The sequence below is a fragment of the Oncorhynchus gorbuscha genome, unplaced genomic scaffold (assembly GCF_021184085.1).
Source record: "Oncorhynchus gorbuscha isolate QuinsamMale2020 ecotype Even-year unplaced genomic scaffold, OgorEven_v1.0 Un_scaffold_360, whole genome shotgun sequence".
In the NCBI taxonomy this organism is placed as follows: Eukaryota; Metazoa; Chordata; class Actinopteri; order Salmoniformes; family Salmonidae; genus Oncorhynchus; species Oncorhynchus gorbuscha.
The window spans coordinates 255,135-266,811 of NW_025745215.1; the positions used below are offsets into that span (position 1 = coordinate 255,135).

An 11,677-nucleotide genomic window follows, 5' to 3' on the forward strand; every position below is an offset into this window, starting at 1 on the left:
AGACGACCCATGAAGTGTGACTGGAAACCCTTTAACTAGAGACGACCCATGAATTGTGACCCCTTTAACTAGAGACGACCCATGAAGTGTGACTGGAAACCATTTTACTAGAGACCACCCATGAAGTGTGACTGGAAACCATTTTACTAGAGACAACCCGTGAAGTGTGACTGGAAACCCTTTTACTAGAGACGACCCGTGAAGTGAGACTGGAAACCATTTTACTAGAGACAACCCGTGAAGTGTGACTGGAAACCATTTTACTAGAGACGACCCGTGAAGTGTGACTGGAAACCTTTTTCCTAGCGACAACCCATGAAGTGTGACCCCTTTAACTAGAGACAACCCGTGAAGTGTCCTCAGAACAATCTGATGCAGTGATTGGAGGTTAGTTGTGGTCCTCAGAACAATCTGATGCAGTGATTGGAGGTTAGTTGTGGTCCTCAGAACAATCTGATGCAGTGATTGGAGGTTAGTTGTGGTCCTCAGAACAATCTGATGCAGTGATTGGAGGTTAGTTGTGGTCCTCAGAACAATCTGATGCAGTGATTGGAGGTTAGTTGTGGTCCTCAGAACAATCTGATGCAGTGATTGGAGGTTAGTTGTGGTCCTCAGAACAATCTGATGCAGTGATTGGAGGTTAGTTGTGGTCCTCAGAACAATCTGATGCAGTGATTGGAGGTTAGTTGTGGTCCTCAGAACAATCTGATGCAGTGATTGGAGGTTAGTTGTGGTCCTCAGAACAATCTGATGCAGTGATTGGAGGTTAGTTTCTCCAGTTGTATTGTTCTTCAACAGTTACAGTCCAATGTTACCAAATCATCAACAATCCTATCAGACTTCTAAACACTGGTTTTCACATGGGTTAAAACTGCCCAAAATGTCAACATTTCAAAAGGTTCCTAAATTAAGTCAATACAAAGAAAGAAACAATGGAAGGGATTATAAAACAAGGGGATTTTGGCTTCACCAAATGACATACAAACAGTTTTAGTACATTTTAAACTGCTCTTCCAGCTATTACTGGAGCCTTTACATGCTGTGTGCTTTAAAACTATAACGTTAAACTAGAACAATACGCTGAAATATAACTCTGCAAAATGAACTGCTGAGGAGAGTTTATTAACAAAACATGTTGAAGCATTAATATTTAATCAAAAAACACATTATTTACATGTCAAAAGGTTTTAATAAAAATATCTTATAATTACAATAGTCTTTCTGAGGATAATAGATCTTTTGTTCCACCTCGAGCATCTGATTCTACATAGACAATCTGAATTGTCTCCAGCCATTTGTTCCTCTTTACAATATGAAACATTTCAGGGCTAAACCTTGTCCGACACAAATCGTCTATTTTAAAAACCTTGTCCGACACAAATCATCCATTTTAAAAACCTTGTCCGACACAAATCATCTATTTTAAACAATAGATGGTAAAACATGTACAATTATATTCCTGTTTAGTAAAGTTCCACACTGTAGGTTTAGTTATTTTTATTTTATAAACCGGTATTTGTCACATTTTATAAACTGGTACTTGTCGTTCAACAAGCTCTAGTTTCTAGCAAGGCCTCACAACAACAAGGGATTCTTCATTCACCCTTTCAGGTTGTAATTGTACTTGACATATACAGTTAAGTTATGGGTCAGTTGAACGTAGCAGGCTTTAGTTTGTTTCTAATAAACGTGTTATAAATAGGTTTTTATTTGCCAGTCGTAGGTCCTCCAGCAGGGGGAGGGGGGATCCCCCTGTGTGATAAAGCTTCGTGTGGCTGGCTGAGATTCCCTGGCTGGAGGCTGAGGCTGTGCTGGCTGTGGACTGGAGCAGCTCTGCTCTCAGCTCTGCTCTGCACACCTGTGGACAGAATGAATAGATGGGGTGTGTGAACGGTCTGCTCCAGACTGACTGGCGAAGTCAACACAACACAGGGCTTCATCAACAAGCCAAAACAAACGGACCGGCTCAGACAACTGACTTCCAGTATACCACAAACACAGCTGCCTGTCAGCCTGCCTGCCTGCCTGCCTGCCTGCCTGTCTGTCTGTCTGTCTGTCTGTCTGTCTGTCTGTCTGTCTGTCTGTCTGTCTGTCTGTCTGTCTGTCTGTCTGTCTGTCTGTCTGTCTGTCTGTCTGTCTGTCTGTCTGTCTGTCTGCCTGCCTGTCTGTCTGTCTGTCTGCCTGTCTGTCAGCCTGCTTGTCTGTCTGTCTGTCTGCCTGCCTGCCTGCCTGCCTGCCTGCCTGTCTGCCTGTCTGCCTGTCTGCCTGTCTGCCTGTCTGCCTGTCAGCCTGTCTGCCTGTCAGCCTGCTTGTCTGTCTGCCTGTCAACCTGCCTGTCTGTCTGCCTGTCAACCTGTCTGGGTCTCAGAGCCTTACAGCTAACCTAACCAGGCCTGTCTGGGTCTCAGAGCCTTCCAGCTAACCTAACCAGGCCTGTCTGGGTCTCAGAGCCTTCCAGCTAACCTAACCAGGCCTGTCTGGGTCTCAGGGCCGTCCAGCTAACCTAACCAGGCCTGTCTGGGTCTCAGAGCCTTCCAGCTAACCTAACCAGGCCTGTCTGGGTCTCAGAGCCTTCCAGCTAACCTAACCAGGCCTGTCTGGGTCTCAGAGCCTTCCAGCTAACCTAACCAGGCCTGTCTGGGTCTCAGAGCCTTCCAGCTAACCTAACCAGGCTCTGCTCCTCATTTACAGGCAGATGACCTTTAACCCTCTGCTTGGAACGTTGCTACACAAAGAGGACAGTTATTGTGCAACACACAGCTGGCTCCTGGGTGTTGTCAATATTCAGGTTACTCAATGACACTGTCTACTGCTACTGCAAGTCACAGTTTAATAGCTGAAGAACAGCAGCAACACTACTACCACTCATAATAATAATACTGCTACTACTCATAATAATTATAATAACAACAACAACAACAATACTACTACTACTCATAATAATAATAACAACAATAATACTACTAATACTACTACTACTCATAATAATAATAATAACAACAATACTACTACTACTACTACTACTACTAATAATAACAACAATAATACTACTACTACTACTACTCATAATAATAATAACAACAACAATACTACTACTACTACTACTCATAATAATAATAACAACAACAATAATAATACTACTACTACTACTCATAATAATAATAATAACAACAATACTACTACTACTACTACTACTACTACTACTACTACTACTACTCATAATAATAACAACAACAACAATAATACTACTACTACTACTACTCATAATAATAACAACAACAACAATAATACTACTACTACTACTACTCATAATAATAACAACAACAACAATATACTACTACTACTACTCATAATAACAACAACAACAACAATAATACTACTACTACTACTACTACTACTACTACTACTACTACTACTACTCATAATAATAATAACAACAACAATACTACTACTACTACTACTACTCATAATAATAATAACAACAACAATAATACTACTACTACTACTACTACTCATAATAATAATAACAACAACAATACTACTACTACTACTACTACTACTACTACTCATAATAATAATAACAACAATAATACTACTACTACTACTACTCATAATAATAATAACAACAACAACACTACTACTACTACTACTACTACTACTACTCATAATAATAATAACAACAACAATAATACTACTACTACTACTACAACTACTACTCATAATAATAATAACAACAACAATACTACTACTACTACTACTCATAATAATAATAACAACAACAATAATACTACTACTACTACTCACTACTCATAATAATAATAACAACAACAATAATACTACTACTACTACTACTCATAATAATAATAACAACAACAAATACTACTACTACTACTACTACTACTACTACTCATAATAATAATAACAACAACAATAATACTACTACTACTACTACTACTACTCATAATAATAATAATAACAACAATACTACTACTACTACTACTACTCATAATAATAACAATAACAACAACACTACTACTACTACTACTACTACTACTACTCATAATAATAATAATAACAACAACAACAACAACAATAATACTACTACTACTCATAATAATAACAACAACAACAATACTACTACAATAACAACTACTACTACTACTCATAATAATAACAACAACAACAATAATACTACTACTACTACGACTCATAATAATAACAACAACAATAATACTACTACTACTACTACTACTCATAATAATAACAACAACAACAATACTACTACTACTACTACTACTCATAATAATAATAACAACAACAATAATACTACTACTACTACTACTACTACTACTACTCATAATAATAACAACAACAACAATAATACTACAACTCATAATAATAATAACAACAACAATAATACTACTACTACTACTACTCATAATAATAATAACAACAACAATAATACTACTACTACTACAACTCATAATAATAATAACAACAATACTACTACTACTACTACTACTACTACTACTACTACTCATAATAATAATAACAATAACAATACTACTCCTACTCATAATAATAATAACAACAACAATAATACTACTACTACTACCACTACTACTACTCATAATAATAACAACAACAACAACAATAATACTACTACTACTACTACTCATAATAATAACAACAACAACAACAACAATAATACTACTACTACTACTACTCATAATAATAATAACAACAACAACAACAATACTACTACTACTACTACTCATAATAATAATAACAACAACAATAATACTACTACTACTACTCATAACAATAATAATAACAACAACAACAATACTACTACTACTACTACTACTCATAACAATAACAACAACAACAATACTACTACTACTACTACTACTACTACTACTACTACTACTCATAATAATAATAATAACAACAATACTACTACTACTACTACTCATAATAATAATAACAACTACAATACTACTACTACTACTACTACTACTACTACTACTACTCATAATAATAATAACAACAACAATACTACTACTACTACTACTACTCATAATAATAATAACAACAATACTAATACTACTACTACTACTACTACTACTCATAATAATAATAACAACAATACTACTACTACTACTCATAATAATAATAATAACAACAATAATACTACTACTACTCATAATAATAATAATAACAACAATAATACTACTACTACTACTACTACTGCTACTCATAACAATAATAATAACAACAACAACAATAATACTACTACTACTCATAACAATAGTAATAACAACAACAACAATACTACTACTACTACTCATAATAATAATAATAACAACAATACTACTACTACTACTACTCATAATAATAATAACAACTACAATACTACTACTACTACTACTCATAATAATAATAACAACAACAATACTACTACTACTACTCATAATAATAATAACAATAATACTACTACTACTACTACTACTCATAACAATAATAATAACAACAACAACAATAATACTACTACTACTCATAACAATAATAATAACAACAACAACAATAATACTACTACTACTACTACTACTCATAATAATAATAATAATAACAACAATACTACTACTACTACTACTCATAATAATAATAACAACTACAATACTACTACTACTACTACTACTACTACTACTCATAATAATAATAACAACAACAACAATACTACTACTACTCATAATAATAATAACAACAATAATACTACTACTACTACTACTGCTACTACTCATAATAACAACAACAACAATAATACTACTACTACTACTACTGCTACTACTCATAATAACAACAACAACAATAATACTACTACTACTACTACTCATAATAATAATAATAACAACAATAATACTACTACTACTACTCATAATAATAATAACAACAACAATACTACTACTACTACTACTACTACTCATAATAATAATAACAACAATACTACTACTACTACTACTCATAATAATAATAACAACAATAATAATAATAATAATAATACTGCTACTAATCAGGTGGTTAGAGCGTTGGACTAGTTAACTGTAAGGTTGCAAGATTGGATCCCCGAGCTGACAAGGTGAAAATCTGTCATTCTGCCCCTGAACAGGCAGTTAACCCACTGTTCCTAGGCCATCATTAAAAAAAAGAATGTGTTCTTAACTTACTTGCCTAGTTAAATAAAATAAAAAAAATATATATATAAAAAAATTGGCTAAATCGGCACCCAAAAATACCAATTTCCGATTGTTATGAAAACTTGAAATCGTTCCTAATTAATCGGCCATTCCGATTAATCGGTCGACCTCTACTTATAACAATAATAATAATTCTGCTACTTCTACTCAAAATAATAATAATACTGATAGTACTATTCATAATAATAATACTGATAGTACTACTCATAATAATAATAATACATCTGCTACTACTACCCATAATAATAATACTGATAGTACTATTCATAATAACAATAATAATAATACTGCTACTACTTCTCAGAATAATAATAATAATAATACTGATAGTACTACTCATAATAATAACAATAATAATACTACTAGTATTACACATAATAATAATACTGTTGGTACTACCCATAATAATAATACTAGTATTACCCATAATAATAATACTACTAGTACTACCCATAATAATAATACTAGTATTACCCATAATAATAATACTACTAGTACTACCCATAATAATAATACTACTAGTACTACCCATAATAATAATACTGTTGGTACTACCTATAATAATAATAATACTACTAGTACTACCCATAATAATAATACTACTAATACTACCCATAATAATAATACTGCTAGTACCACCCATAATAATACTACTACTAGTACTACCCATAATAATAATACTAGTATTACCCATAATAATAATACTACTAGTACTACCCATAATAATAATACTAGTATTACCCATAATAATAATACTACTAGTACTACCCATAATAATAATACTACGAGTACTTCCCATAATAATACTACTACTACTACTACCCATAATAATAATACTACTAGTACTACCCATAATAATAATTCTACTAGTACTACCCATAATAATAATACTGTTGGTACTACCCATAATAATAATAATACTACTAGTACTACCCATAATAATAATACTACTAATACTACCCATAATAATAATACTGCTAGTACCACCCATAATAATACTACTACTAGTACTACCCATAATAATAATACTACTAGTACTACCCATAATACTACTACTACTAGTACTACCCATAATACTACTACTACTAGTACTACCATAATAATAATACTAGTACTACCCATAATAATACTACTACTAGTACTACCCATAATAATAATGCTGTTGGTACTACCTATAATAATACTACTACTAGTACTACCCATAATAATAATACTACTAGTACTACCCATAATAATAATACTACTAGTACTACCCATAATAATAATACTGTTGGTACTACCTATAATAATACTACTACTAGTACTACCCATAATAATAATACTACTAGTACTACCAATAATAATAATACTACTAGTACTACCCATAATAATAATACTACTAGTACTACCCATAATAATACTACTACTAGTACTACCCATAATAATAATACTGTTGGTACTACCCATAATAATACTACTACTAGTACTACCCATAATAATAATACTACTAGTACTACCCATAATAATAATACTGTTGGTACTACCTATAATAATAATACTACTAATACTACCCATAATAATACTACTAGTACTACCCATAATAATAATACTAGTACTACCCATAATAATACTACTACTAGTACTACCCATAATAATAATACTATTGGTACTACCCATAACAATAATACTACTAGTACTACCCATAATAATAATACTGTTGGTACTACCCATAATAATAATACTACTAGTACTACCCATAATAATACTACTACTAATACTACCCATAATAATAATACTGTTGGTACTACACATAATAATAATAATAATACTAGTACTACCCATAATAATAATACTACTAGTACTACCCATAATAATGATACTACTAGTACTACCCATAATAATAATACTACTAGTACTACCCATAATAATAATACTGCTAGTACTACCCATAAGAATAATACTACTAGTACTACCCATAATAATACGAGTACTACCCATAATAATAATAATACTAGTACTACCCATAATAATAATTCTACTAGTACTACCCATAATAATAATACTACTAGTACTACCCATAATAATAATACTAGTACTACCCATAATAATACTACTAGTACTACCCATAATAAGAATACTACTAGTACTACCCACAATAATAATACTACTAGTACTACCCATAATAATACTACTAATACTACCCATAATAATAATAATACTAGTACTACCCATAATAATAATAATACTAATACTACCCATAATAATAATACTACTAGTACTACCCATAAGAAAAATACTGTTGGTACTACCCATAATAATAATACTGTTGGTACTACCCATAATAATAATACTACTAGTACTACCCATAATAATACTACTGTTGGTACTACCCATAATAATACTACTAGTATTACCCATAATAATACTACTACTAGTACTACTCATAATAATAACACCGCTAGTACTACCCATAATAACACTACTGGTACTACTCACAATACTACTAATACTGCTAGTACTACCCATAATAATACTACTGGTACTACTCACAATAATAATAATACTGCTAGTACTACTCATAATAATAATACTGCTGGTGCTACTCATAATAATAATACTGCTAGTACTACTCATAATAATAATACTGCTAATACTACTCATAATAATACTAATACTGCTAGTACTACTCTCGATCATACTAATACTGCTAGTACTACTCATAATAATAATAATACTGCTGGTGCTACTCATAATAATAATACTGCTAGTACTACTCATAATAATACTAATCCAGATGAATTCAAGGTATATTTCATTGAAAAGACAACACAGATTGTGTAGCAGATTTAAACCAGAATAATAGGATCCTACTCACCATTGGCCATTTCTCAGCGACACAAAACTGAGTCATCCTTTTTGCCTGTTGACATCCTCTGAAATAAGGGAAACGAGAATGAATACTACCTGACAGTTTGAGTCAGGTAAGGTGACACAAACCACGAGCTATACAGAGAATGAATACTACCTGACAGTTTATGAGTCAGGTAAGGTGACACAAACCACGAGCTATACAGAGAATGAACCAGTGTTGACTACATGACATGACCCTTCAGCACAACACAACTTATCATCTGATCTGAGAGCATCACAGCAGGACCATAGACTCCTTCACCTCATGCACAGGGGTCCTGTCTTTCATATGCACCAACCACTGCCACTAGAAATTACATATTATGCCTTTCAATAACATGTGTCTCTGTCAATACGATGTTTCAATAACATGTGTCTCTGTCAATACGATGTTTCAATAACATGTGTCTCTGTCAATACGATGTTTCAATAACATGTCTCTGTCAATACGATGTTTCAATAACATGTCTCTGTCAATACGATGTTTCAATAACATGTGTCTCTGTCAATACGACATGTGTCTCTGTCAATATGATGTTTCAATAACATGTGTCTCTGCCTTGTCAATACGATGTTTCAATAACATGTCTCTGTCAATACGATGTTTCAATAACATGTCTCTGTCAATACGATGTTTCAATAACATGTGTCTCTGTCAATACGACATGTGTCTCTGTCAATATGATGTTTCAATAACATGTGTCTCTGCCTTGTCAATACGATGTTTCAATAACATGTGTCTCTGTCAATACGATGTTTCAATAACATGTGTCTCTGTCAATACGATGTTTCAATAACATGTGTCTCTGTCAATACGATGTTTCAATAACATGTGTCTCTGTCAATAGATGTTTCAATAACATGTGTCTCTGTCAATACGATGTTTCAATAACATGTGTCTCTGCCTTGTCAATACGATGTTTCAATAACATGTCTCTGTCAATACGATGTTTCAATAACATGTGTCTCTGTCAATACGATGTTTCAATAACATGTGTCTCTGTCAATACGATGTTTCAATAACATGTGTCTCTGTCAATACGATGTTTCAATAACATGTGTCTCTGCCTTGTCAATACGATGTTTCAATAACATGTGTCTCTGCCTTGTCAATACGATGTTTCAATAACATGTCTCTCTGTCAATACGATGTTTCAATAACATGTGTCTCTGTCAATACGATGTTTCAATAACATGTGTCTCTGTCAATACGATGTTTCAATAACATGTGTCTCTGTCAATACGATGTTTCAATAACATGTGTCTCTGTCAATACGATGTTTCAATAACATGTGTCTCTGTCAATACGATGTTTCAATAACATGTCTCTGTCAATACGATGTTTCAATAACATGTCTCTGTCAATACGATGTTTCAATAACATGTGTCTCTGCCAATACGATGTTTCAATAACATGTGTCTCTGTCAATATGGTGTTTTCCACAAGAACATAAACAGGGCCATTTGTTATTCTACAATACAGGAGTCTCCTGACTTGAAAAGGACAACGCAACTGATACACACCACACCACCCATTCTATATATAGTCTTCTGGACCATCCCACTGGGCACACACTGGTTGAATCAACGTTGTTTCCACGTCATTTCATTGTTGAACCAACGTGGAAGAGACGTTGAATTTACGTCTTGTGCCATTGCTTCTTACCTGGTGGTCTGTGTTGAGAACCGTTAGTGGTGTCCGGTTAGAGGCTGGGAACGGCGGGCACGTCCCCGTCATGGTCCCCGTCTGTTGTTTCAGGAGAGAAGGGTGCGTCTCCAGCGCGAGCTGCAGGTCCAAGATGTAATCTATGACGTGCTGAAGGATCTCCACTTTGCTGACTTTCTTATCCTGCGGTATGGTGGGAACGAGGCGCTTGAGGCGACTGTAACACTGGTTCATATCGTCCTGCAGACACAGCTGCTCTTCTTCCTGCAACCGAGACCGGGCAATGCTCAGGCTGTGATCCGAGACGTAGTGTAAAGAAAGCTCGTTGCCGCTGCTGCTTGAGGTATCCTTCTGGGGGCGGACGGGAGTAGTAGCCTTCATTTCGGTAATAAACGCACCCGTACCGCGGGGTAGAGAGAAAACAATCACTGCTGCCAAATACCGGAGATTATATGTAGGCGATGAAGATGGCTATGACCGACGTAAAAACCAAACTACCAAAAGAAAACGGTCGACAGAAATGTTTCAAAAGTAGTAGATTTTATTCTGTCAACGTCCCGTGGACCAGTCGATTCTACTTCACCAAGCACCGCGTGAAGAATGAATAGATTCCGTTCACTTATATGGGAAGGGGAGGCGCCGGCGCGCTGCTGGTTGACAGTACCGGAGAGAAACTGGTCAATCACGAGCCGCCCGGTGCCCATGATGGTACTACACCACCCTATAGAAATGCGTGCCTGCCTCTGCGCTGCGGAGGGTGACGCCTGTCGAAGGTTTGTGTGTGTGTGTGTGTGTGTGTGTGTGTGTGTGTGTGTGTGTGTGTGTGTGTGTGTGTGTGTGTGTGTGTGTGTGTGTGTGTGTGTGT

The 11,677-nt window shown here is 34.4% G+C and overlaps 1 protein-coding gene across 1 annotated transcript; it reads right to left on the reverse strand.

The window, feature by feature from the left end:
• Window positions 1-1,103: 1,103 nt before the first annotated feature.
• On the reverse strand, window positions 1,104-11,447 carry LOC124017983 (DNA-binding protein inhibitor ID-4-like). Its single transcript, XM_046333231.1, has 3 exons — window positions 10,813-11,447; window positions 9,112-9,169; window positions 1,104-1,858 (listed from the first exon to the last, which is right to left on the reverse strand). The coding sequence occupies exons 1-2, from the start codon at window positions 11,191-11,193 to the stop codon at window positions 9,125-9,127; spliced, it is 426 nt and encodes a 141-aa protein (XP_046189187.1). The 5' UTR covers window positions 11,194-11,447; the 3' UTR covers window positions 1,104-1,858; window positions 9,112-9,124.
• Window positions 11,448-11,677: the final 230 nt, after the last annotated feature.